Below are 27,736 nucleotides of genomic sequence, written 5' to 3' on the forward strand. Positions count from 1 at the left end.
GCCCTTTATCTGCCCAGACCATCTTTGGGTCCCCACCAGCAGCAGCATCCTTTGATGACAGCCTGGCCACCTCGCTCAGAGGCAGGCCCTTTCTGGGTGTTGACAAACGATTGTATCCTCCTGTGGGGATGGGGGAGGGGTGGGCAGGAGAGATGCTTCAAGACGTGGCTAGAGGATTTGAACACTTGTGTGTGTGTGAGCTGACAGGCCTCTGACAAACTCTGCTGAGCGAAGGGAAACTGAGGCCCCCTGAAGGACGGAGGTGGATCCAGCTTCCATTGTGTCAGCTGCCTTTCCACTGGACCCCACAGACCCTTGTGGGTCCCATGCCATATACTGAATGAAAGAGGGGGCCTCTGTGTCACCCCCCAGCCGGTACAGAGCACTGGATGCTTGGTGCCTTCACTGTCCTGACTATAGGTCTGAAACAGCCTCTCCCTGACCTCGGAGGCTCACTCTGTTACTAGCACCTTCCATGTCTCAGTCCTCACTGTATCCCATGCACAGCCAGGCTGTCATCTCTTCTGCCCCGGGGAAGATCAGAGACAGAGCCAAGAGCATGGGAGGGACCAGCAGCCTTCTGACTTTGACGATCTTGCCTGCCAACCACACACGCGCGCACACACACGCACATGCACACACACATGCACACACATGCGCGCGCACACACGCACACGCGCGCACACACGCGCACATGCCTGCACACACGTGTACGCGCGCGCACACACACACACACATACACACACACACGCACACAGAGCAGAGCCTGGACAGACACCCGGTCCTGCAAACAGAGGTCTTCCTGGCAGGGGCTTCAGCCCTCGTAAGCTTTGCGTATGCTCTGGGGAAGATGGGCAGCCAACCCTGGGAAAAGAAGAACTCCCTCGAGAGCTCACGATAGCGGCACCCCAGTGTACCCAGTTCTCTGGGGGCAGTTGGAGGGCGTAGAACCTGTGGGCCCTGACTCTTGTGCTGCTCTCAGCCCTCGGGATGGGTAATAAGGCCCAAACCCCACTGTCCCAAGAGAGATCCCCAAATCTCCCATCGAATCCAGCCTCCCACATCCTGAGGACTCACACCTCCTGGCCAGGTTCCCCTCGTGCTCAAAGTCAAAGGGCTTCATACAAACAAAGCTGAAGCTGGTGGCTTTTCTCGCCTGGAGCCCCACCCAAACCAAAGGCCACCAAGCCCGGCCCAGCTGTTCACAACAGTCCGGCTACCCACCTGGGTTTCTGGAGCCCAGAGTTCAGTGACTGCCCAAGTTCCAACCCAGCGGTACGTGGAGAACAGGCCACCCTCGGCCCAGGGCACTGCTACCAAGAACCATCCTACAGTACTGACTCAACAGGGTAGGGACCCCTGCTCCCCGGCAACCCTGGCCCCGTGGGCTTGGTCCTCTGTCCTCCCTAGGCCTGCCCCTGATGGTCCAGGTGTCCCCCAGCGATGGAGGCTCACTTGTCCCAGCTGCAGCCAGGCCCCACTGGACCGGGCCTGGCATACTTCTGCAGACCCATCCCAGCTGTGGCCGCAACTATGTTCCTAACCCTGAGCTGCCCGTGGCCATGAAGCCTTGGAGCCCTGGGCACCTGGCCGTCCCTCTGGTTGGTCCAGAGGGACATCCAAAGGTGCAAAGGCTCTGCCTTTGAGGAGCCGTGTATTCAATGACTGGCCAGACTCAGAGTCCCAGTGCCCCAAGTCGTCAAACTGTGAACTTGATGGCGTTGCTTAGCCCCCTTCTCCCGCTCTGAGACCTCAGTAGCCTAAAGCTGAGAGTGACTATTGTAGGACCCATCGCATAGCTGATGCTAAGCCCCTCCCCGGCTCACCAGGTGTACCCAGAACTGTCAGCTGACCATTTCCAGTACCAACACCATGACCAGGAACCCCAAGACCCACGGGCCCCATGTTCAGGAAAGACATGCTGCAGCCCGCCCATGCCTCGTCTCAGGGTGGCTGGAGGGAGGAACCCACGGACCACCAGCGTCCGAGCCCTTCTGGTCAGACTCCCTTCCCCTCACATGACCCAGCCTGGATGGGGCAAGGGAAAGGATTTATCTTTTACCTGGCCTTGTGAGTCCTGTTCCCAGCCACAGCGGGGAAGCTGGCGCTGCTGTTGGGGAATGGGGCCTCCGAAGAGCTGTTGGTGATCCTGTCGCTGCTCAGCTCCAGATAGGATCCATTGAGCAAGTAGGCGGCAGCCCCCTGGTTCTCCTCGTAATCCACATAGAGGCTCTCGGCCGGAGAGCTCCTGGGGGCGCCCTGGGCAAAAATGCTGTTGACGGTCTCATTGAGGGTGAACTCCTTCGAGTCAGAGCCTGGGCTCGAGAGCTGGGCAGAGATGGCGTTAGCAGAGAGAAACTCCTGGGAGGTGAAATGGGCATCTACCTCTTGGTCATCTTTGTCCCCTGAGAGAGCTGCCCCGGTGGCATTGTGGTCTGCAGAGAGAGAGAGACAGAGAGAGAGACAGAGAGAGAGAGACAGAGAGAGAGAGACGAATGGGTCAACGCAAGCAGCGACTGTTACGTGAATTTGCCTTCTCTATGAATCCTCTGTATAATAAATCAATTATGTAATAAGAATGGCTCCACCAGGCAAGAAAACTAAGAAGCTCCCAGAAGGCAGGGTTCTGGGCAAGGAAGCACTCAGTTTCCCTACAGAGAAATTTGATGGGTCTTTGTGGGGATTGGAGAAGCACTACCCCCAACAGACAGGCAGACAGACAAGCCACACACACACACACACACACACACACACACACACACACACGGAGCAGGCTGTGTGAAAACCCCAGGCAGGAGAGAGAAGGTGGGTTTGAGTCCAGTCTCCAGGATAGAGGTGGAGACTCTCTAAGTCCCACGCTCCTCCTTCAGACTCTGAGAACCATTTACAGCCAGCTCTGCCACCGCAGATCCTCTAATTGCAGCATCATAAATATTTGGAAACAAATTCGCCTCTGTACAGAACAGACACCAAAACAACAGAGCCCGACAATATCGCGTAGCCTCCAACTTGGCTCAGGTATGCAGTCGACATCCATGGAGGGTTGTAGAGAGGATACGCACATACGACATCTTTGTGTGTGTTGGTTTTGGTATCTCAGAGGATTCTAGAACCAGCCTCCCACAGACATCTCAGCCCAGAGTGGCCTCTCCTGCCAACTTCCAAGGGGACTGGAGCCCCGCCCCCTCAAGTCTCCTCCCCTCCCCCCACATTCCTCTTGGTCACCTCGAAAGCCCTTGCTCCTGGGGGGCCCCTCGCAGGCTCCTCCGCTGGCTGGCTGGCACACCTCGTTGGTCTCCTGGCCCCGAGTCAGGCCCAGCTCCACCTCGGGGCTCTGGGGTCCGAAGAGCCGGTTGTCCAGGCTCAGCCGCTCCGTGGAGGCCTGGCCGTACAGCGAGCCGTTGTGCCGCATGAAGCCCAGCATGGCGCCATCCAGCTCCTGGCTCTCGGTGCTCTCCGAGGCGGGCTCCGAGAAGCTGTAGTAGACGGGCTGCAGGCGGTGTGCATGCGGAGGCTGCAGCAGCGTGTACTCGAAGGTGATGGAGGGGCTCTTGCCATTCTGGTTCCATACCTGGGGAGGAGGGGACGTGGGACGTGGCCGCTTCCTCACTCCAGCCCCTCAGGCTGCTCTGGCCACTGGGGAGTCCCTCCTGGGGAATCACTCTTAACCCCTGAGCACAGCCTGGTCCGAGGCCCTGGGGCAGCTACGGCTCAGGCACAGGGGGGCTCAATGCAGGCAGAATTGTTTAGCTTGCATGTTACTGACACCACGGGCCAGAAATCCTAAGCAGTAGCACCACTGCTCCCATTCTCACCCCCAGACCTCCCTGGGGAGCCGTTATGTGGGCAGGGGGGGTGGTAACAAAGCACTCCTCCTCAATGTCAGACAATGCCTGAGACCAGCTGGCCATAGAGTGTCTGTGGATTGGTCAAGGCAGCTAGGCTGTTCCCAGGAGGGCTCCTGCAGCCCCTCCCGGAAGCCCTACCCTCAGCCTAGGAGAAGTCTTCAGAAGCAGAGTCTAAAATGGGCTTAGAGCTGGGCACCTGTGGCTCGTGTCTGTAATCCTAGCTAATGAAGAGGCTGAGATCTGAGGATCATGGTTCAAAGCCAACCTGAGCAGGAAAGTTCCTGAGACTCTTAACTCCAGTCAACTACCAAAAAGCCAAAAATGGAGGCATGGCTTAAGTGGAAGAAGACCAGCCTTGTAACAAATAAAGCTCAGGGGACAGTGCCCAGGCCCTGAGCTCAAGCTTCAGTACCGGTATTAATTAATTGGTTAAATGGGCTTGCACAATCAGCTGTTTCTGAGGCCACAAGAACCCACCTACCCAGAGTGCACTGGGCTCACTGAGTGCCATCCGACCCCCAAGGGCAGCCATGTGTCTTCAGGAGGCTGACGAGTGCCCAGCCAGGACATCAGTGAGAGAAATGCTCCTTAAGCTAAGATCTCAGGGGCGTCAGAGAGAGCTGAGACTATGTGCGCTGAGCCGCAAAGGGCCACAGAAGCCAACGCACTAGAGAAAGATGGCTGAAGAGGAGCGTCTCCACCAAATCACCTCTTCAGAGCTAAGCCAGAAGGCCGGCAGGATGGTCCATGAGGAATCTCTCATGTCTTACAGCTAGAGGACAGCAACGTGGAAGGAAGACGTCTGAGGAGCCTGACTTCTTATCCTTACTGGGACTGCTAGAACCAGGACAGAGTCAGACCAGGAGAGCAGGACCCTAGAACTTGGGATGTAGGAGTTCAAGTCAAGATCCTGGAAAAACATGAACTCTCAGATTGCCCTGAATCTCCTGAGCCTGGGAAAGGGGTCATTCTTTCCCATTAGGAGTGGCCAAAATGATGCAGCAAGACAGACACAATTGTCACAGGCAGCGGTATGGCAGGTATAGGAGCCAAGGCCTGGCCCACACTCGTGACGGGTACATGAACAGCAATAGAGCAATGGACCAGAAAGTGTCCTACTCAATCTATGCAAGAAACCCAGAGTGGATGAGGAGGCAGAGATCAGCTGCTCAGCCCTCTGCCATCAACTGAGACATTTTCCAGGGCCACGTGGCATGGAATGACAGCGCACCTAACTCCCTAGCAAGAATCCACCACTTTAAATGGCAAGGATCTCCCAGCTCTTCCCCCGCAAAGGCCTCAAGGCTCTTCACTTGGTTAACTGTCCCTGCCGCGAGGCCCCAGCTGCCCATGCTAACTGTGGGCTCCAAGCTCCCATCATTACCCCCATCCCTGAGCAAGCGTTGGGGTGGTCAGAATGGTGGAGCTGTGGCCTTGGTCTACTCTCAGTGTGTCCATACACTCCCTTGTCCCTAAACGCATAACTGGCTGTTAGCACAAGGCTCACATTGACTCCTAGACCTTCGGTGTCAGGACGGTCAGTCACTGGGGACAGGGCGAACAGAGGCCACTGCTCAGGCCAGCAGAGTGAGTCTAAGTGTCCCATCCTGGGGGACGGCAGCCGGCAGTGTCATGCTTGCCACCTGAAGGATGTGGAGTGGGGGGGAACCCATCACAACCCACCACCCCCAAGTGGTAAGAGCACCCTAGCAGATCTGCCATCAGAGGCCAGAGGGGCACTACAAGCCCGGAAGAGCAGGGACAGCTTTGGTGTTTTTCCCAGAACAGATCGTGGAGCCTTGGGTTGAGGCATTCATGGCCATTGACCTGACAAATAGGCTCTTTTTCCCCCTTTGAGGGAGAAGGCCCAGAGCAGCCCTGATCATGTGTGCATTGCAACCCAAATCTACAGTAACTTCCTTTCCTGGCCACACTGCAGATGGCCTGGCCGGGCTCTGGAGGAGGCTGCACTAGTTCACACGGACGGCACTGTGCTCTTCCAGTAAGAAGAGGCACTGGTTCACAGTGGAGCCCCTGAGCTCAGAGCACCAGAGATCTAACCCTGTGTCGAGTTGGTACCGCAAACTCCAACAGGGAGAGTATCAGGGTCCCGTTTGGGGAAAGTTCCCTTGAAGGATGTTCTCTCACAGAGGAAAGGCAAGTTATTGCAGCTCATAGCCTCCACCATGAAGAAGGATTCAGGAGCTAGCATATCTAGGAACATCCATCCAATCTGCATGTAAGGTGACATCAACAGCTGTCAGCTTCAGCCAGATGCTAGTGGACCACACTTGTAATCCTAGCTACTTGGGAGCTGAGATCTGAGGATCACAATTGAAAGTCAGCCCAACTAGAAATGGTCCTGGAGACTCTTATCTCCCATTAACCCACCAAACAACAACAAAAACAGAACTGGAGGTAGGCTCAAGGGGTAGTATACCAACCTTGAGCAAAAAAGCTAAGGGACAGACCTCTGGTCCTGAGTTCAAGCCCTAGTATTGTCACCAAAATAAAAAGCCACAGCTTGGAGTGGGTCTTGAGCAGAGAGGCCTGCAGAGGCCCAGGGTGCGGTCTACACAGCCAGCTATTTGAGCCACGGTAGCCAGCAGACAGGGGTAGCCATATAGGGGAGATGGGGAAGGTGTCCCATGGAATTACTACAAGCCCCTAACATCAGCCCTGAGCCCTGGAGCCAGGCCAAGCCATTGCAGCAGGAAAATAGACATCATTTGTAAAAGCACTTCTGGCTACAAGGACTGCCAAAGACAGATGCCTTTAACTGCAGGACAGCCTTTAACCCACGCAGCCAGGCCTGAATGCTACACAGTGAGCTCTGTCAGCTCCTCACAGTTACGCAGTCCCTCATGCTGTGCCCAGGATCAGGCCCAGAAGGCACAAGAAAGCAGCACAAGCAAGTGCCCCAAACTGCCATGGTCCAGGATTCCTGCTAAGGGTGTCTCTCACATCACAGGGCTGCACCTTAGAGTAATGCGGGGGGGGGGGGAGGGATTCTAGTGACCCAGCAAGGATAAGGAAAAGTGGCCAGGTGTGATTCAGAGATGGGTTAGCTTGGTGTGAGCGGAAAGTGAACACTGCCTCAAGACTAAAGCACTCTGTGGGGTGAGTGAGGTCTTGAAAAAACACCGTGAGGGAAACCATGGAAGAGTAAGTTGTCAGCATGGGATTGGCAAGGGCTGGGCTGGTTGCGCAGGGAATGGCGTACCTGTGGGTCTTGATTGCCTCCGTTAGTTAGTACAGGACTTACCGAGATGCGCCCATCAGGTCAGGAGCACCCAACGGCCATGCAACACTGTGGGCAGAACAGCTCTGCCCACCGACAAGGGCCATCCCAGGTCTCCCAGGGCTCACAGGGGAGCTGATGCGCTGAGGCAGGGCGCCTCGCGACACAGCAGTGCAAAGGAAACTACTTATCACGCACAACACGCCAGCCAATAGCAGTGGGAGATGAGGCCACGCATCCACTCGGAGATGACATAACATACAAGAACTTTGAGCCTTGTATTATCCATGAGGGACACAACTTAAACCAACCATGGTGCTGGGACCCGAGCGGGCAGACTCTGTGAGTCTAGGAAGAGGGTAGCTACTTGGAGACTTCGAGTTTCCCATTCTACAGCTCTCAGGACTATGTTCCAGATGCCTGGGGACGACTGGGAGGGGGACACTAACTGCCACCAAGAGACAGAGCAGAAATCTCCTTAAAGCGTAAGCTATGGCTAGACACTGCAGTACACACCTATAATCCCAGCAGAGGCAGGGGGATAAAGTTGGAGGCCAGAGAGCTACAACTACCACCTGGTATGTTCGGACACTGTGCCAAGAGACCAGCACCCAGGAGGAGTGAGCACCCTGGTGGAAAGCAGGTAATGGAGCCTCACCAGGACCTGAGGGGAGCTGCGACCTGGGGCCTCTCTTGGTATCTTGCTGCCCTGATTGATGAGGACCAGATGAGGGCAGTAGCTTGGGGTTGGGGACAGGGAGACCAGGGTCTCCTAACCAGAGAAGCCACCAAGACTAACCAAGGTACTGGCAGAGCTTAGGAGGGTTTGAAACAGGTAGAAAAAAGGAATACGGCATGTGCCAGCACCGTCCCCAGACCAGCTGCAGTTCCCCCGCCCCCTGCTTTCCTCCAGACAGCACAAGGGCTGAGCCACCATGGACATCCCACTGTGCTGAGAGGAGTACACAGCTAAGCCTCTGCTCCAGCCATTTTCCTAAGCAAAGGGAGTTCTCTCCCAAGGCCATCGCCTTCCCTGAGGGGGTAACAGCACCCAGTAAGTGCACCACGTCCCAGCTTCAGCTTGAGGTAACACTGATCCAGCAGGATGGGCTTCAGCCCCTCCTAGCACTGCACCACAGCCCAACAATCCTCTCTGTCCAGTTCAGAGTCTTTCCCTCCCCTATCAAGGCCTCTTACGCACGCATGCCACCCCATAGCCTGTTTCCTGGCTACCCTGACCTTCAGCATAGCTTCCCCAGCAAGAAGCCAGTGTACCCCAGGAAGGAAAGGCTAGATGGGCACAGATATTTGTCCCATGAGATTCTGGGACCTCCAGAGAAGTAGACAGGTGGCTCTAGCAAAGGCAGAGCTGGCATGGAACTAAGGTTACAGGCTGAGATATGCCTCTTAGCGTCACCACCTTCTGAGTTTCTGCATCTACAACCTGAAGCTCCCAAGCGCACTATGTGAGATCTGGCAACAGGACTTGAGGGCTGCATTCTGTCACTGCCACTCCTTCGGCCTCCTTGGGAGCAAGCGGGCCTTAAAGAGCACATCCCTGATTTCAGGGATAAGCCCTCTGTGTGTCCACATGTCCTTGGGGCTGGAGCACTGAGCTGGAACAATGCATGCTTTGTGGTGAGCTGTGCATAGGAGCCCAACTCTTCCTGCCTGCAAGAAACCCTGAGGAAGCATCCTGGGAGAACTCGGAGTCCCCGCTGCCCTGGTCCTCAGCACAATATCAATAAGGGCAGTACAGAACTTCAAATGAGAAATGGGTCTATGTCTTATCCTGAGCATCCAGAACCTCCCAAAAGGCCAATCCAAAGGGGAAACAGGGTGAGGTCCCCACAATGGTATACAAGGGAGGGGTGAATGAATAAATGAAATATGGATGAGTGAGAGTGTGAAGGAGTGAGTGAGCGAGCGAATGAAGGAAGTCAAGAATGAACTCATCCATGGGAGACCGCACGAGCCAATGGTCATCAGAGTGAATGAGAGAAGGAGGAAGTGGCCAGTGAGTGGGTGAGATGGCCGGTGCCCCTCCCCTCCCCGCCCCCAGGCAGCGCCACACAGCCTCGTGCATGCCCTCAGCAGGGCCGCCGTCCTTTGAACCCGGGCACACTCACCATGACGTTCAGGCCCTGGTTTGTGGGTCCCTGTGCCACGATATACTCGATGCCGGTCTCATACACGTCCATGGGCCGCCGGTACTTGACCACAGTGCCGGCGATGTTGAAGTTCTTGGGGCTGTCCACCTTGTAGTTGCCATTGAAGAAGTAGAAGCCAGCTTCATCTGCAAGAGCTGCAAAGACAGAGCCGCCTGGTCACGTGGGCCGGGCCAAGGGAGGACTGAGGGCAGGGAGGAGCCCCTGCCATGGACACAGGGAGTAGCCAGCCCCCGCCTGACCCCCTGAAGGCAGGAAGCTCAGTGTCACAGAGGCTCAGAGAGACACTCTGCCCAGGGACAGCCTGGGGCCCTAGCCAGTGAAGGCTGGGGAGACGCAAACACACTTTCCTATCAGCCTAAAATAAACAACTACAGGCCAGTCTGGATGGCTGGAATAGCTGGCAGAAATGCCTGGGCCCGCTTTTCTGGCTGCTTCCACAGGGCTGAGGGACTGCAGGGTGATGAGCTAGCATAGCGGCCAAGTGGCCAGTGTGGACCGGGAGGGTCGGTCAGCTGGGCAGTGCAGCCCCACCGTGGACCCCAGACCAGGCACCACCCCGGCCCCTCCACTTGGATGTGAGGAGCATGTGTTATCCAAGGCTCCCACGGAGCCCCTGGGGTGCCATCCACTGAACCCTTTCTGGGGACCACTTCACAGTGACAAGCTCTGTCCTTCCCTTCCCTTCCCTTCCTTTCCCTTCCCTTCCCTTCCTTTCCTTTCCTTTCTTTCTTCTTTTTTTTCAGTGTGCTAGTACTGGGGTTTGAAGTAAGAGCTTCATGTTCTCACTTAAGCTCAAGGCTGGTGCTCTACCACTTGAGCCACAGCGCCACTTCTGATTTTCTGGTGGTTAATTGGAGATAAGAATCTCACAGACCTTCCTGCCCAGGCTGGCTTTGAACCAAAATCCTCAGATCTCAGCCTCCTGAGTAGCTAGGATCACAGGCATGAGCCACTGGCACCTGGCTCACTTCTGGCTTTTTGTTGGTTAAGTGTAGGTAAGAGTTTCTCGGCTGGGAAGGTGGCTCAGTGGTAGAGTGCTTGCCTTGCATGCATGAAGCCCTGAGTTTGATTCCTCAGCACCACATAAACAGAAAAGGCTGGAAGTGGTGCTGTGGCTCAAGTGGTAGAACACTCGCCTTGAGATGAAGAGCTGAGGGACAATGCCCAGGCAGAGTTCAAGCCCCACAACTAACAACAAAAAAAAAAGTTTCTTGGATTTGCCTGCCCAAGCTGGCTTCAAATGCTGATCCTCAGATCTCAGCCTCCTGGGTAGCTAGGATTACAGGCGTGAGCCACCAGCTCCGGCCAGCTTTGTCTTTTCAATGGTATCTTAAGCCCTGCTGGTGTGACAGGGCTTCCTGTCACCCATCAATCCATCCTACTGGGAGCCTGGTCAGGCAAGTGCATGTCCTGGATACTTCCTGTCACCCTCCTCGGGAGGCAGGTGTGGAGGACACTTCCAGGGAGACACAGCTAGAGGCTCAGGAGAAGAAGAAATGTGCCAAGGCCATAGTCCTGAGCCACAGCAGCCCATTTCCTGCCAACCAACAATTGGCCTGGGAGCTGGTCCTCCCCGGGGTTCTGGAGTGTGAGCAAAGCCTCCAGGACTGGTGACAGAGGGGAGGAGGCTGGCTCGGCACTGGGGACACTGTGTCTTCCAAAGGGCGTCCTTAGAGCCAGTTCCTGGAACTGGCCCGCCAGAGCAGCGCATTCGGCTTCCAACGTTCCCGATACTCTATGAACAGAGGAGCCGGGGCAATTGATTCATTATCAGACAGACGCAACAAGCAGGACGCGTCTGCTTGAGAAATACCCTTCACGTAATACCGTCAAGACAGGATCACCAAGTCCAAGTTCTGAGCCTGGCTGCCCCGGTGCAGCTTCCAGGTTTGTGCCCACGTCCAAAACCTGTTTCCTGACAGTAAGGGCCTTCCTTCCTGTGGCTTTCCCAGCGCTCCAAGCCTGCCCTCGGCATGTCCACAAGTCCGTTTCAAGAGCGAGAGCTCTGCAGCCAGCTCAGAGAACACAGTGTTTCCTGGCCTCCCCTCAGGCCCAGCCAGCGAGTGACAGAGCAACCGGCCTGGCCAGAAGCCTGGCTCCCCACGCTCGGCCCACCACAGGCCCCGGGGTGCTGGGCCTGTGGCCAGCCATGTGCTGGCCTGCTGGGGCTGTGCGGAGGGCTGGCCCTCGGGGGTCTAGGCTGAGAGCCCAAGGCTGAGCTCCAACCTGAGTACTTTTCTGCACGATCTTCCCCCTTTCCAGAGTCTCCTGGAGGGGGGGGGCTGGCTCCCCAAGCCTGGCACTCACACAGATGCCGCCACCTGAGGTGGGGGCTAGGCAGGCAGACTGGGAGTGTGCTGTTGAGACAGGGCTGGGCCTGTGCTGGGGAAATGGATGTAGCCTGAGCCCCAGTCTCCCATCCCAGGGCAGGGCCAGCCTCAGAGCCGCTCATTCAGCACCCGCCGGCCATAGCACAGGGGGCTCAGCCACCGCGAGGGGGGCGGAGAACAGGGCTGTGGACCCTACACATGACCAGGTCAATGCCCCAGCTTAAGAGAACTCATCCAAATAGTGTCCCCAAGAGGGGACCCGCGGGCAGCACTGCAGAATCCTCAAGGCGGCGGCCTGAGCTTCCCGAGCTGGGTTCCCTATGGATGTCTGCTTTCTGCTGTATGTGACCTTGAGCTGGCTCGTGACCTTGGACTGGCCAACTCTGCTTCCTCACCCCTCACCCCAGGGACACGCCACCTTCCCTAATTTCTGCCAAATTCAGGCTTCCTAGCAACAGGGAGCTCAGTCGTTGATGTCCAGCAGCCGTGAGGACAGGGCTTCCCCACGCTGCCCCTGTGGCTCTGGGGCAGCACCGGCACGACCCAAGAAGAGACGCAGGGCCAGCTGCCCCTTCCCCACCCATGAGCCGGCCCCAGGCCCGCTTACGTACCCAGCACGTCGGCCGACTTCTTCCTCTCTACGATCTGGATATCTCGGGCGCCAGCTGGGATGTGGGTCACCAGGGAGTAACCTGGGGGTGTCAGGAAGCAAAGCCTTCAGCAGAAGCAGCACCTCCGGGGAGGCTCAGCAGACAGCTCTACCTCGCGGGTAAGTGGAGCCACCATCCCCTGAGCTCCAGGAAGCCCAAGGGCTGCCCTTACACACACACACACACACACACACACACACACACACACACACACACACACACACAGAGCTGTGCAGATGCCCCCAGCCATCCTTTCCCGGAGGCCGGCCCCCACCCCAGGCTCACCCTCCCTCCAAGGCCATGTGCTCACCCCACCAGGCCTGCCCACCCCAGCTCTTCCTGAGGGACCACAGGGACCACAAAGACCTTCAATATGCTGTGTTCAGTGCTGCCCTGCCTGCAGGGCCCTGGGCTATCACTGGAGCCCTGGGCCTCAATTTCCTCATCTGTACGGAGAGACCACACCGTCCACCACAGGCTACAGCATCGCGCGCCACCAGCACCCCTGCTACGTCATTACTGCTAAATGCCATCTTATCCTAGCTTGGGGCACCCGAGCATGGGTGTGAGAAAACACAGGAGAACCACACACAGGACCTGGACACCCCATAGGCCCTGCTGATGTGCCAGGGCCCACCGGCTCAGAGCCTGTCATCCGGGCTTCCAGGTAAGTGAGAGGCAACCATAGAGACCCCCAAATAAGGACCTAGGGTCTAGGGGCCTGGGGAAGGAAGAAGGATTTCCAGGAGTGGTGGTGTGGTGGGATCCATCTTGGAGGGGAGAGAAGCTGACGAGCCCTAGGCTGGAGCAGCACGGTGGGGGGAAGGGGGTCTCAGTACTTGTGAGTGTGCTAGGGCCGTGCTACGCTCCTGGGAGCACCGACGCAGTGGAGTCTGCATGCATCTGCCGCCGGAAGCAAGCTGCTCCTGACCCCCACCCCCCATCTCACAGTGTCAGAAGATCCTGACCTGACCCGCACGGCCAGCAGCTCTAGTAAATGTCTCCCATGGGCTCTTTGGGGGTCAGCGGGGGTGCTGATCTGTAAACTCTCCTAGGGTGGTTGGTGTGTGCTAAACTATCAAGATGGTACCCCTGGGTCCACAGCAGGCATGAGGCTCGTGATACCAGCACTGACAGCATTTCCATCTTGAGATAAAACCCTTACGAGGTGCAGAATTAAGAAACTGTTGCTTTCTCCTAAATACCATGGATGTGAATGCGGACACACATTTTAAATGTTCAGTCAGCAAGGAGCTCACAAGGCTCTCAAGCATTCAGCACTCACGTCCGCAGGCCTCCGCTTGGCAAATGAACGTGGGCTCTCCAGGTAGGAGTGTGGTCCAGCGGCTAGAACCACTGACCTCCAAAGCCAGGCTGGAGCCCATGTTCAAACCCAATTCAGTCCTCATGTCTGTGGGACCTTAGATCACTTTATTCCTCAGCTTGTCTTTGTAGCTCTGGCCAAAAATACTAGTCCCTGCCAATAGCAAAAACAAAAGCACCAGGTCTGAATGAGTTAACGCAGGCCAGACTTGGCTCAGTGCTGGCCCGGGGGGTACACCCAGCAGAAATGAGCTGGGATGGCTTTTCTGTTAGCCCCAGCTAATAGGGGCTCCACCAGGGAACAGCTCTGGGCACTGAGCATTGGGCACTCAAAGAGGTGCGGTCCCAGCCACTGGTTCCCTGTCCCATGTGCCGTATCCACCGGGAAGCTGTACAGACAGGTGTGTGGAAGGGAAGGAGCGAGTGACAAGCAGACAGCGGCAGCCTTGCTGTGCTCCTCCCCAGAAAGAGCCTCTGTCCATAGCACCTGGTACACCATTTACCCCCGTCTAGCTGCCTTGCTCAATGCTCTCTTCTCCCCAGCCCTCATCCTCAGTCCAGCACGCCTCTCCCTCAGTCCCACATCGGCACGACCCCTCTCCAGGACCCCCACAGGGCCTCCTGTAGCCCGTGTTGTCCCAAACACTCCTCATGTAGGTCTGACCACATTCTTGGCCTCCTGAACCCACCAGTTCAGGCTCAGCGGGCCCTCCTGGAAGACCCGAAGTCGAGAATTGCCACTCCTGGCCTGTTTCCTCACCTGCTGGGTGAGTTTCAAGCTGCGCTCCCCTCCCTCACCTGGAGGTCACGGTAGCCCAGCTCAACTCTACACGCATATCCGGAGACTCAGCGTACTAAGTGATCTGAATGACATCTTTCCAAGACTATGAAGATGGATGATGCAGTCCAGACAGAAATGGACTCCTTACCTGACTTATGAAGCTGCCACCCCTCTATACATCACCTTAATAATAACTTTATTTTTTTTTGCTAGACCTGAGGCTTGAACTCAGAGCCTGCTTCTTTTTTGCTTGAGGTTAGCCCTTTACCATTTGAGCCACAGTGCTACTTCCCGCCTTTTTCTGTGTATGTGGTACTGAGGAATCAAACCCAGGGCTTCATGCATGCTAGGCAAGCACTTCCACCACTAAGCCACCTTCCCAGCCCACCTTTATAATAACATTATTTTAAAGACAAAAGTGTGAAGGCCTGTCACACACAGAGACCCTCAGACCCGCAGAGGGCCACACCAGAGCTGGATGCAAACATAGGACCAAGAATCACAGCTTTGGAGAGAGCCAGGTGCCTCTGCCTGGGGAGAGAAAAGTCTCTAGATGGGGTCAGTCCACAGCCCAGGCAGAATTGGGATTTAAGATTCATGACCAGAACTCGGCATGAGTCAAGTCTCTTAGCTCCAAGCCTGGGACCCAGGCCTCAGTTTCTCTCTGTCTCCCTTGGTGTATCTCTTTCTTTCTCTCTCTCCCCATCCCCCTGAGAGAGCTCAGTCATGGCATGTGAACTCGGGGCTTGGGCCCTGTCCCTGAGCTCTTTTACTCAAGGCAAGGCTAGCACTCTACCATTTCAGCCAGACCTCCACTTCTGGCTTTTTGGTAGTTGATTGGAGTCTCATAGCCTTTCCTGCCCGGGCTGGCTTTGAACCACGATCCTCAGATCTCAGATCTCCTGAGTAGCTGGGATGACAGGCGTGAGCACCAGTGCCTGGCTTCTTTCTCTCTCTTTCTTTTAAGGATGGTATTCACACTTCCCTGCAGCCTACCTGAAAGGTAAAACATGACCTCCATGCCAAGTGCCCACTGAGTGCTGACCGGAGAAGACCTATCAGAGCACCCAGCTAGCCTACCTGAACCCTGGCCCCGAAGCAGGTAGCCCAGGAAGGGAAGAAGCGGCTGGAGAGTGGCAGGGAGGTGGGAGGCGGGGCGGCGGCCTCGCCCTTACCTAGATGGGCGTTGCCTTTGCGGTAGTTGCCGGTCACGTGGGTGCAGCTGCTCCCGTCGCCCTGGCAGACGCCACACTTGTCCAGCGTGTGGGTGGAGAAGAGCACCCCGTCACAGCCGATGGGCTGCAGGAAGTGGGGGGAGAGGCTGCTGGGGGGCGCTATGCCGGGCCCGGGGCCGTGCCGCCCTGGACAGCCAGGCGGCGGCCGCACAGCGAGAACACACATACTTTTGCTACAATGTTTAACAACCTCACATTTTCCAGACACGCAAACCCCTCGCAGGTCTGTGAGCTTGCAAGACGTGCCGTCGCGGGCGGGGACCATGAGCTGCCGCTGGCCGTCCACCGTGGTGCAGTGCAGGTCGCAAGGCTTGCTGGAGATGTGGACGTAGTCGTCTGGGGCAGAAGCAGGGGGGGTAGTCTCAGGGGGGAAGAGCATGGGGGAGGGGAGAGCATGGGGGAGGGGATCTCAGGGTAGAAGAGCATGGGGGAGGGGTTCTCAGGGTAGAAGAGCATGGGGGGTTCTCAGGGTGGAAGAGCACGGGGGAGGGGGTCTCAGGGTAGAAGAGCATGGGGGTTCTCAGGGTGGAAGAGCACAGGGGAGAGGTTCTCAGGTGGAAGAGCATGGGGAAGGGGGTCTCAGGGGGGAACAGCATGGGGGAGGGGTTCTCAGGGGGAAGAGCATGGGGGAGGAGTTCTCAGGGGGGAGAGCATGAGGGAGGGGGTCTCAGGGGGAAGAGAATGGGGGTTCTCAGGGGGGAGAGCATGGGGGAGGGGTTCTCAGGGTGGAAGAACATGCAGGATTCAAGGGCTTCCCCTAGCCTTCCTGGGGAGACAGACCTCGCCACTGTACAGATGGGGAAACTGAGGTGCGTGAAGTGGAGGGGACCTTCCCAGGTTCTCGGGGGCAGAAATGGGCCAAGACACAAGCTGTCTGGCTCAGTCCGGGTCCCGAAGTCCCTCCTGTGGGTGGGGTCTGCAGGAGGCCCACACAAGGGTCCCCTCCGCAGTGTCTGAGCCAGCCCAGCAGCCCGCACGGCCGCCTGGCCACCTGGGTGCCAGCACTTACCCTGGGAGCTGTAGAGGAAATTTGTTACATTGCTACCTGAACAAGTTCTTTCTCCCCAGCCCCCTGGACCACAAGAGGGGAAGACAAAATGTTTACTGTGTGTCCCAGTCCCCCACCCCACCCCGGGACAGAGCCCAGTCCCCATGTGGCCTTGTCTGGTCTGGTTCCTGTCCAAGTCTTAGGACTGGTAAGTGGCAAAGTCCTGATCTCAGAGGCTCAGCCTCGTCATCTGACCCAGATGACATGGTGGCTACGGGAGAGGGCCGGCTTCCAGGCCCTCCTCTGGATACCTCGGGTCCCCTCCTAGCAATGCAACTGGTCACCCTCGCCTTCAATGAGACCCTGCTCCAGGCCTCAGTGTCCCCATCTGTCCAGCCGTAGTGTTTGGTCCTAAGTGTTGGAAAGGCCCCCCACCCTCTGCCTCCCTTCACAAGGGGCAGGGGCAGGACCGCAGGTACCAGGGTACAGGGGCTTCCACTGGTACGTCTGCCCATCGTACACTCGAGAGTTGAAAGACGCGCACTGCTCCTCTCGAAAGCTCCTCCCGTCTGGTGGACACTCCTGGAGAAGGAGGGGAGTAAAGGGAGGGGAGGTTAGGGAAGGGGAGGTGGGAGAAGGGGAGAGGAGGAAAGGAAAGGGGAGGGAAAGAGAGAGGAAGGGAGGGGAGGGGAGGGGAGGGGAGGGGAGGGGAAGTACCTATGGCTGGCTGCCCTAGAGGCCACAGCCCTAGTGACCTCTAGTGCCCTCACAGATCACTCTTGCTCAGGAAGGTCGGCGACCGTCCCTCTCACACCACCAGTGCCAGCCGCCCCTGCCCCCTGGACATGACCTGGCCTCCTTCCCTAGGCACAGGGACTAACGGACAGGACATCATGGCTCGGCCCACTCGGGTCCCCACAACAGGCCAGCACAGGTGACGGCCATGAGTGGGGCTGAGGGAGGAGGGAAGCGTGCACACGGCTCTCCACAGCCAGGCACCCGGCTTAGCCACGCTGGAGCTGGATGTCAGTGAGCATGCATCTCCCTTTGGAACTCATGACTGGCCACCAAACCCCAGTTACAATGTCCCTGTGGGGCAGTTTTCCAGGTGATGCTATGACAATCTGTAACTGCTGGCCTCCCTTCGGCCCTCAGCAGCCAAACGGGCAAAGACAGACCCCCCCAGCAAGCTCGGCTCCCAGGCCCAGGCCAGGTGAGCAGACCTGAGAACGGGAGCATCTCCACTGGGGAGCCAGCGGCCTTGGACAGGCATTTGGGTTCCCATTTATTTGGCCTCAGAAAGAGAAGCCCAGAGTCAGCCTCTCCTCCACAACTCGGCCGCCCTGGCGCCCCACGCTGACGCTGGCTGAGGGGAGTGTGTGGGACTCAGGACGCAGCCCGGCAGAGACAGGAAGCCTGGCTACCTCAGCCTCTGCCCGTGAGCATCTGGGGTGCAGAGGGGGAGGGGCTGCAGCCTGAGACCCCAGGCCTTGAGGCCACACTTGGGTTCCGAGAGCAGAAGTGAGTCCCTCCCTTCCCGCCCGGTCCCGGGCAAAGAGGTCAGGACACACAGCAGCCTGCTGCCTCCACTGGAGATCAGCTTGATGGAGCCGGGCTCTCCCTGAAGGGGCAGATCCTGGACTAGACTGACAGTCTTGGGGTAGGGTCCAGAGAGGGTACATGGTCAGAAGCCTCACCTGCACCCTGCAGAGCTGGTACCGCTTGGACGTGCCCATACAGGTCCGGTTGCCCGCGCCCAGGACTGACGTTCTCCTGACAGGAGAGCATACAACAGTAGCAAACATCCAGCCTGTGCTGGAAACACGCCCTCCACGCCCCTGGTCCCAGAAATACGCTCTCCACACCGTGGGTGTGGGAGCCGATGCTCACAGAGACTAAGGCCAGAAGTAGCAGAAACAAGACTCTCACATCTGGCAGGGGACGCTCAGCCTCATGTCTGTGTTTCTCCCTGTGCGGTTCGTTCAAACGTGAGCAGGTGAGGGAGGCCCAGCCCCCATGATAGAACCCGAGAGGCAAGCCCTGCCTGCTTGTGAGTCCCACACTCTATTTTGGGGATCCACCAGGAGCCCCATCTCTGATGGAGGCCAGCGGGAAGATTGTACCGGAGAACCCCTCCCCCAGTGCAGGCCGCCTGTGAGCCGGGCTGCTCCCGTCCCCACAGCCCACCCCGAGGGACCCCTCCCTCCCCACGCAGCCCTCCCGCACCCCACCCTCGCACCTCTGCTGTAAGCAGTGCCGCTCCTGTGACATCACCCCGCCCCCGCAGCTGCGGGAGCACGCCGTCCACTTGGTCCACTCCCCCCACCAGTAGGCCATGGCGTCCACACCTCCCTCCAGGCTGTTGGACGTGGGGCTGTTGTCCTGATGAGTGAGAGGCCCAGACAGTTAGCAGAAGGCTCGAGCACCCTGTAGGACAGGCCTGTTCCGGGCTGGAGGGCATCTTGGACAGCTGGACAGGAAGATGTGGCCCCCTGGAAGACCTGCTGGCTAGGTCGCTCCAGAGCCTGGGCTCAGAGCTCTTGGGTGATCTGAAGGGATTTTCTTGAGTGCCGGGCAGTAGGGGCTCCCTGTATTTGATATCTGAACATCCCAGGTTTTGACAGCTTTCTGAGGCCATGTCTTACTTTCTCCTGTACAACCTGGGCCCACTGTGTCCAGCATTCCTCCCCCCACCCCCGTCCATGAGCCTCACCCAGGCCTCTGCTGGGGAAAGAAGGTACCTGGCCCCTTGAGGGTCACCCTCCTGCCAGCTGGCCAGGGATCTGAGTGGCTGGACCCTAGGCTCAGGGGGTCTGATTGGTTCTGAGCCACACAACCCCCTCCAACATCAGCCCGCCTGACTGAGGGGCTGGGGTGGGGGGGCCTCTTACTCCATTCACCAAGGCTTCAGTGGAGGCTGCACCCCCAGCCACCACCGCCATGGCCAGCAAGGCCCAGGCCCAACATGAATGCCATTGTCCACTGTCCATCCTACGGAGAAGACCACTGTCACCATCTGCCTTCATTTTGAGGATACCCTCCAGGTTTTCCCAATGCCCTCGGTGTGAAGTTATCTGTGACCCACAGCAGCGAGAGAGGCTTAGCAGGCCCTGTAGGGGAGAGAAAGGGAGCCATCATCTGGGCTCAGGAAGTTCAGTGAGCGATTAGCAATGCCTGCCCAAGCTTAGGCACAGAAAGGTGGTGTGTGTGTGTGTGTGTGTGTGTTAAGTCGGGGCTGCTCTTCATTAGGGGCTTCCACTGTGCTGTGCCTTTGAATGCCCAAGCTCTCTAGGGAATAGCTGTGGAACCCAGGGGCAGCAGGGGAAAGGGGAACTGGAAGCATTAGCTGGGGGAGGGGCCATTGGGCAGAGAGACAAGGGAGCATCCAGCAATCTGGCACGGAGGTGAGGCCTAAACCAGGTGTCTGAACTCCTCCATCCTGAGAGATGCGGAACCGGGGGAGGTGGAGGAGACACACTTGGTGCAGCGTGTAAATGGCCCACAGCCACCTGTCATTTCTAGCCCCAGGTTTGCCAGGAGTCAAAGCAAGTCAAATCAAGGTCCTATCTCACTGATTGACCTGCTCTCAAAGGTAATACCAAGCTAACATCTTCAGTCCAGGGCTTAGCAAGTGAATGTCACTTCCAGTGTCTCAAAAACCACCAAGCCCTGGGGCTGGGAAGGTGGCTCAGTGGTAGAGCGCTTGCTTTGCATGCCTGAGGCCCTGGGTTCGATTCCTCTGCACCATATAAGCAAAAAGAAAAAAGCCAGCAGTGGTGCTGTGGCTCAAGTGGTAGAGCGCTAGCCTTGAGCTGAAGAGCTGAGGGACAGTGCCCAGGCTCAGAGTTCAGAGCTCAAGACCAGACCCCCCCCCAAAAAAAACCACCAAGCCCAGAACTGACTTGTCCCAAGCACACAGCAAACTCAATAACTCCTAGCTGGCCCAGCAAGCGCAGAAGCCCATCCCCCAGCCCACCTGGGGAGAAGTCCAGGGACTAGAACTCCCGCACCACCCCTAAAACCCACTGCAGAGCGGCCTCTCTCACTGGCTTGCCCCAGTTCTGGTCCAGCGCTTGCAGGTGAGTGGGAACTAAGCCCTCAGCACTGTCCTGCCCACGCCTACCATGCACTCTGGAGCTAGGACCCACAGTCTTTAAGATCCCACAGCAGCTGCCACCGACCCTAGCCCAGCAGACCACCCCTCCTCTGCAGGTCTCCATCTGTACCCCAGACTCACATCAGGCCCGAGCCCTGGACACCCACTGGCCCCATGGTGCCCCAGCCCTGCCCCCCAGCTGAAGACAGGTGCTGAGCGAGTGGACTCACACTTGGTTTCAATTAAGGCTCCCAGACATGGCTGGCTTCTAGCCAGGGCCAGATCACACAGGACCCAGCCCTCCCTGGGTCCAGAACTCATGAACAGTCAGGAGAAGGGGCTTATATAGTAGAGGAGACAGTTCCAGGCGTCCTGCTGATCTGAACCTCACACACACACACACACACACACACACACACACACACACACACACACACATATCCTGCCCTCAGACAGCCCAGCCCCTCTGTGAACAAGTTTCCCAGGGATGCTGGAAGACTTTCTGCCCCACCCCCATTCTGGGGGTGCACACCCCCAGATCTGGAGTGTGTGCGCCCAGCCCCCTGGGGGGTTAGAACGTGAGCAGGGGCGGGGCCTACCTGTCCTGAGGTTAGCAGGCTGATCTCCCAGAGAGAGGGGTCCAGCGCAGAGCCCTTGCGGGCAGACCGCAGGTGTGCTGTGCGGGCCGGCAGGCGCGGTGCAGAGACATGTGGGCTCTGGCCCCCCGCTGTCCCGCCTCCCTGGCCGCCCTCCCTCCCCTACTTCAAAGAGCATCCAAGGGAGGGGGTTCCTGGCGGGCGGAGGGCAGGGCGTGCAGCACGGAGCAGCAGGGCTCTGCGGCCACAGCTGCCTTTATAGCTGTCAGGCAGACGGGGAGGAACTCACACTTCCCACCGGGCTGCTCCCCCGCCCGCCCCGCCGCCGGCCCGGCCTGGCGCACACTTTAACCCGCTCTGTGCCTCTGGAGCCCCGCCAGGCCAGCTGCCTGCTGGCTGCTGCCGCCAAGGCCCAAGAGCAGCAAGAAGGAGGCCAGTCTGCCTGGGTCCAGAGCTGGGAGCTCATGTCTGCTGTCCAGACAGATGGGGCAGGCGCTTGCCTGAGGTCCCAGGAGAGGCTGGAGAGGGTGAAGCCTGGCCCTAGCCCGGCCCGGCCCGTTCCTGTCTCCCCAGGGGCCCCCCACCACCCTGGTGCAGGGACCCGGGCAGCACGAGTTTGGTGTCAGGAGGTTCTCAGAGGGGCGTGTGCGCGCGGACCACCCAGCGGGGTTTGGAGAGGCCGTCCCCACCAGCCGAAGCCTAAGCAGTTGTGAGACCAGCAAGGCCTGGCCAACAGCTCCCGGAGGGGCCAGATGTGCCCACGGCCTGTCGACCAGACGGCTAGCACAGCCAGGGCGTGGGGAGAGGCGCAGAGAGCTGGGCAGATGTCCTGCACCGGCTTGGCTGGGCCCTGCGCCAGCTGGGCAGCCCTTGGCAAGCAGGCCTGGGCTCCAGGGCTGCTTCCGCTGAGCCAAAACACGGAGGGGTGCAGGGGCAAGCAATGGCTTAAGCCCCACTAGGAAAGTCTGGCAGACTTGGGCTGACCTGGCACCTGTGCCGGCACACCAGGCTCTTCTGAGCCCCCAATCGGAGGCACCTCCAAAGAGGAGAGCCAGCGCTGGGACAGAGTCCCTGAGGCCATCTGAGCCATTTCATCCAGGCCCCATGTTCACGCTCCCCCCTTCCCTGTCCTCTTTCTCTCCCTGCTGGATGGTAAACTTCAGCTGCCTCTTGAACAGCTAGGAGTTCTACTTCCTTAGTGAAGCTGTAAGTTTGTTCCAAGTTTGTTCTTGCAAATCTGACCACTTACAAGAAAGGCCAGGAAAGAGCAACCAGTAAGAACAATGAAATCAACTCCTGGTGTTGAGTGTAGCTTAGCAGCCTACACACACCCCAGGCCAGCCTCCTTGTTATCTGTGTCTTACAGATGGGGAAACTGAGGTTTGGAGATGTTGAGGGACCCGCCTGAGGTCCTGCATCGAAGCAGTGGCAGGTGCAGCTGGCCAGTGCCCCATGGAGCCCACCCTCTGGTCTCTTGCCCTCAGACCTGGGTGTCCAGCCATTGCTCCGCACGGCCTAGCCTCCCCTAATCCTAACCCAGGCCCACACTGCCCCCTGGGGTCAGTGTGCTGAAGCGCAGTCATATCAGAAGCTGTCAAACAGCACTGGTCATGCACACAAATGCATGTGTGTACAGACACGTACACACATGCTCATGTGTGTATACACATACACATGCACACCCATGCGCGCACACAAGCACACACTAATGTACACTCTCACGCACACAGTCCCTCTCACAGGCACAGGGTTGCTCTGGAAGCCTCCGGCACTCGGCTCTCCTCTCCCCTGGACAGCTACCAGGCCTTATACACCGTGGCACAGGCCTTGCTCTCCTGATACCTCTGGCTCCATAGCCACTGGTGCCAGGGCGGCTGGCTTAGGCAGGGGCCTACCGCCCTCCCCCGCACCAGCAAATTTCCCCAGCATCTTCTCTTGGCCTGGTGGGACACCTGGAAGACAGCCTGTGGGGTCAGGACCTCCACAGGTGGTGACCCTTTGCATGGTTCCCTGAGCCCTCCAGGCCTCCGTCCTCCCACCCCAGCCCCCGGCCTCTGAGAGTTCCCAGATTCAAGGCAACTGTGACCACCCACGGATACGGCGTCCTGGGGGTTCGGAGGGAGACCTTCCAAGTCTCCGCTCCCCGGGAGGGAGGCCCCACCCCCCCACCCCCCGGTAATGACTGCTGCCTCTGTCCCCAGGGAGGCTTCAGGCAGCAGCGCAGGAGCAGGTGACAGGAGCAGTGTCATGCAAGGAATCCCAGCCCTGCTCTGCATCCGGGCCTGGGGGTCTGTCCAGTCACCTCTCAGAGGGTGAGGAGTCCCCGGCCAGCCGACAAATGACCCAGCGCTAGGAGCCCAACAGCCCTATGTGGCGCCAGGGCTCCACACTGGAGGTGGGTGCATCTCCAAGTCTAGTGGCAGATGAGGAAACTAAGGCTCAGAGGACCTAAGGGTCTGTTGAGGTCCTGGTGCTAGGTAGGAAGCCAGAACTGGGCCTGGCCCACCTGGCAGGTGTTCAGAAGCCAGGGTGAAGTAGGATCTCGAGCTGCTCATTTCCGGCCAGCAGCTGAAGGCGCCGCCCGGCTCCTGAGCACAATCCCAGATGCAGATACACACACATCACCCCGCACACACGCAGAGGCTTAAATGGCCCACCCGGCATGGGGCCCCCTTGGAAAGAGTTGGGGGCATCAAAGCCTGGTCTCCCCTCACAGGTGCAGGGGGGTGTGTGCAGACCCGACGGGAGAGGCGGAGCCTAAGCCTCTGTGCTCTGAGATGGCCCAGTGTTCAAAATCTGGAGGACATAAATACAGCAGCTGGCCCTGCAATCCTGGCTGGGCAGACCGACAGCTGTCCTGGGGGGCGGGAGCTGAGTGGCATTCCAGGCATTTCGGCACCTCTATAAAACTGCCACTCCTGTGACTGAGGGGGGGAGCAGGCAAGTCAGCCCTTATTCCCCCCTCAATGGCCCCAGGACCCCTTGCCAGGGTCCATCTGGAGCAGCGCCACCTGCTGCCTGAGACCCTTGGAGTCATTCCAAGAGCTGGGGTCCAGGGGTGGACCACACAGCTCTGATCTTTCTAGGCTGACAGAATGCCAAGGACACTTAGATGATCTTGAGTGAGTCCCTTCTCTCCTCTGGCCCTCCGTCTCTCCCTCTGTACCATGGCGGCAGGCCGACACTTGTACCCCACCAGCTTCGGAGAGGGCCCAATGGGACACAGTAAGAAGAGTCTTTGACACGTGGCCAGCACATCCGTGTACACAACAGACATCCATGTACACAACAGACAACCGTGTATACAACAGACAACCATGTATACAACAGACATCCGTGTACATAACAGACATCCTTGTACATAACAGACATCCCTGTGTGTAGAGGTTTTCAAGACACACTCACTGTGACACGGGGCCTGGGAGCAGCCTCACCATGTCACTGCAGTCTTGGAAGACTAAAGCTACCAAGAGCAGACTCAACAGAGGCCAGAGCCGGGCAGGGGAAACACAAGGCTGTGGGCTTCAGAGGGCTGGCAGGTGGAGAGGTTGGGGACCAGGAGGGACCCGGGGAGCCAGCGCACGTCTCTGCTGGCCTGGTCCAGTTCTGACCCCTCCCCAGGCCTCCATGGATAGCAACACCGCCTCCCCCACCCCCGAGAAAACACAGCCTTCTCCACTCCTCCTCCCCATGCCCAGGCCCCAGGCAAATTGCTTCCCCTGCTCTGGGGAGAACCGAGGGTCATTTCAGTCCTGTTCCAAGCTGGATGCCTTCTCCACAGTCAGCTGGTCTGTGTCCAGGCAGCTAGACTCGGACGGGAGCCATACATAGCCGCCCCCACCTCCACGCTGTTCTCTGCCATGCCCCCCACCATAGTTCAGCCCTGGTGCCGGGGCTCCCTGGTTACCCCAGGCCTAGCCATCTGCCTCCCTGAGTTGGGACATCCCCTCCCCAGCCTCCTTCCTCCTTAATCATTGTAACACATGTGCAGTTGTACCCCCAGCCGCCTTCCTTCTCCAAGCTCATAGCCTGGCTCTGCAGTTCACAGCTGCCACCCCCACCCCCCACCCCCAGACACAGTCATGCACAAAACCAACTGTGGAATGTCTTCCTGCCGCGGCTGCAAGGGGTTCTGAAGAGCGCTCTCCCGTGCGGCCTCTCCCAGCACCTGGCGCCGCCCCGTCCTCCCCCACCCCTGCGGGGGGAGGGGGCAGGGGCTGAGAGCTGCAGCGGAGCTCCAGGACGGTGAGGGCCCCCCCGACATGAGGCGCCCCCAGGGTTGGTGCGTCTCCCATGCACAGCACAGCCTGGTTTTCTCATTTGGAGCGGGAACCGCGCTCCCGCGGCCAGACTGAAACCAGCCACACCTCCTTGGGTTTTCATTCATTCTTTTCACAAAGTCATTCATTCAGCCAGTACTTGGTGGTGATCCACAAAACGTTCCAGGCTTGGACACAGCGGGTGGGTAGGGGAGAGAGTTCGTCAGCCAGACCCTCATCCCAGATCGCACAGTCCAGGGGATAACAGCCCAAGCCAGTCAACTCAAGTGTGTCTCTGCTACGGTGTGGCTGGTGCCCATGGCCTGGACCGGGGAGGGGCGGGGAGGGACAGACAGACGGACAGACAGGGGGGGACACACTGTGCTGTCAATGACAAGGTCTTCCCCGGTCAATCACGAGGTCTTCCCCTCCAACACTCTGTCCAGAGTGCACGTGAGCAAGGTGCTCACAGAGCAGCACAGCTCTGTCCCGCACCGAGGCTGGGAGGTGCTTCGGGCTGAGGGCAGCCTGTCATGGGGACGGGACACAGCTCCCGGCCATATCTGGCCTGTGGTGTCTGTGATAGCGAGGCTTCTGGAGGTGAAGGATGTGAGCAGGTGTTGCCAATGGGATGTTTCATTGCAAACAGTGGAAATGGGCCCCGGCCAACTTCCAGCAAGGAAGGGGCTTCTGGGAGGGGATCTGGGAGCAGACAGAAGGACAGAGGACCCCAGACCTCACAGAGCAGGCGGGCCTGGCAGTTCCTCCTGGAAGGGCTTCACACCATCGATCCCTGAGCATGCTGCCCACCCCAGATTCAGTTCTCAGGAAGATGGACACAGGAACACAATTCACCCAGCTAATGGAACCGGCCACAGTATGCCATACACACTGGCATTGTGTAGGTAAGCTGAGAGCCACCAGACCCCTAAGGGCACACAGCACACGTCCCATTGTCAAGTTCCAGAGCAAAGTCACGCCTGGGGCAGAAGTCACAACAGTGGCGGCTTCTACTAGAGGGCTTACCAGCAAAGAAGCCAGGGAATGTTCTGGATGCTGACAGTGAGATCACTGTGAGGGGTTACATCTGTGTATGTACCTGACAGAACCCACTCAAATCTGTATGCTTTGTCCTGTTCAAATTATGCCATCAGAACAAAATTAACTGGTAGTGCCAGGCATGGTAGCATATGCCTATAACCCCAGCTACCAGGAAGGAAGATCAAGAGTCAAGGCTAACTTGGTAGAAAAGTGAGTGGACCCTATCTCAAAAACAAAAACAAGTCAGGAATGGTTAGCCTAAGCCTGTAACTCTAGCTCCTTGGGCAGCAGAGGTAAGATCACAGTCTGAGGCCAGGCAGCCTGGAGAGAAAACTTGAGACTCTATCTAAAGCAAGCAAATTAAAGCAACAAACAAACACACAAAAGGTCAGGGGCCTGGCTCAAAGAATAAAACACTTGCCTAGCAAGCATAAGGCCCCCAAATCACTAAATAAATAAATGGCAAGGCTGGGAAGGTGGCTCAGTGGTAGAGCGCTTGCCTTGCTTGCATGAGGCCCTAGGTTCGATTCCTCAGTGCCACTTAATCAGAAAAAAGCCGGAACTGGTGCTATGGCTCAAGTGGCAAAGCACTCACCTTAAGCTAAAGAGCTGAGGAACAGCACCCAGGCCCAGAGTTCAAGCCCTATGACCAATAAATAAATAAATAATAAAAAATAAAATAAATGGCAGCTAAAGCTGTTTTCCTGATGAAATCAAAGGCAAGTAAGTAGTGCTTGTGGGTGGATAAAGCCAGAAGATTATCTCCAAGGTCCTTCAAGCAAGGAGACTCCTCTTCCCGTTCTCTCCCCTGGGACACCCCCCTCCGCCCCATGGAGTCACCACACAAGCAGAAGGCACAATCTGTGTGTGTGAGGGTTGGAAAAGTGGGGAGAGGGGTATGCCCCCAAAGGCAGTGGCCCCAGAGAAAAAGAAATACAACCGCCTTGAATCCATTCCTCCAGCATCTGAAAAAAAACCAAAAACAAAAACCACCCAGGGGCCAGGGCGGAGCACGTGGTCTGTCAGCTGCTGGAGCCTCCATGTGTCGCTGGACGCAGGCTTCCCGGGCCACTTGAGCCTTCCTCGTGGTGCCACACAGCTGCGTCCTGAGGAGCCTGCTGGACAGAGCGCCTGGCCCTGGGGGTGCTGGAAGCCCGCGCCCACGCCTCTGCCTGCC

General features: G+C 57.9%; 1 protein-coding gene across 3 annotated transcripts in view; it reads right to left on the reverse strand.

Moving 5' to 3' along the window:
• The window catches only part of Adamtsl2 (ADAMTS-like 2), a 35,667-nt gene extending 14,232 nt beyond the window's left edge, over positions 1–21,435 (reverse strand). The window contains exons 1-11 of one of the 3 annotated variants that reach the window (XM_013029477.1): positions 21,263–21,435; positions 19,459–19,677; positions 18,807–18,949; positions 18,265–18,340; positions 17,047–17,149; positions 15,770–15,915; positions 15,520–15,643; positions 12,202–12,282; positions 9,219–9,394; positions 3,226–3,571; positions 2,063–2,435 (exon numbers count right to left, since the gene is read on the reverse strand). In XM_013029477.1, coding sequence (XP_012884931.1) covers positions 2,063–2,435; positions 3,226–3,571; positions 9,219–9,394; positions 12,202–12,282; positions 15,520–15,643; positions 15,770–15,915; positions 17,047–17,149; positions 18,265–18,340; positions 18,807–18,949; positions 19,459–19,593 — 1,703 coding nt within the window. In that variant the 5' untranslated portion in view covers positions 19,594–19,677; positions 21,263–21,435. Of the gene's footprint in view, positions 1–2,062; positions 2,436–3,225; positions 3,572–9,218; positions 9,395–12,201; positions 12,283–15,519; positions 15,644–15,769; positions 15,916–17,046; positions 17,150–18,264; positions 18,341–18,806; positions 18,950–19,458; positions 19,678–21,262 lie in introns of those variants that run through there. The other 2 variants (XM_013029478.1, XM_013029479.1) reach the window with 2 other exon arrangements.
• Positions 21,436–27,736: the final 6,301 nt, after the last annotated feature.

This window comes from Dipodomys ordii, unplaced genomic scaffold (genome assembly GCF_000151885.1).
Source record: "Dipodomys ordii isolate 6190 unplaced genomic scaffold, Dord_2.0 Scaffold118, whole genome shotgun sequence".
NCBI lineage: Eukaryota > Metazoa > Chordata > Mammalia > Rodentia > Heteromyidae > Dipodomys > Dipodomys ordii.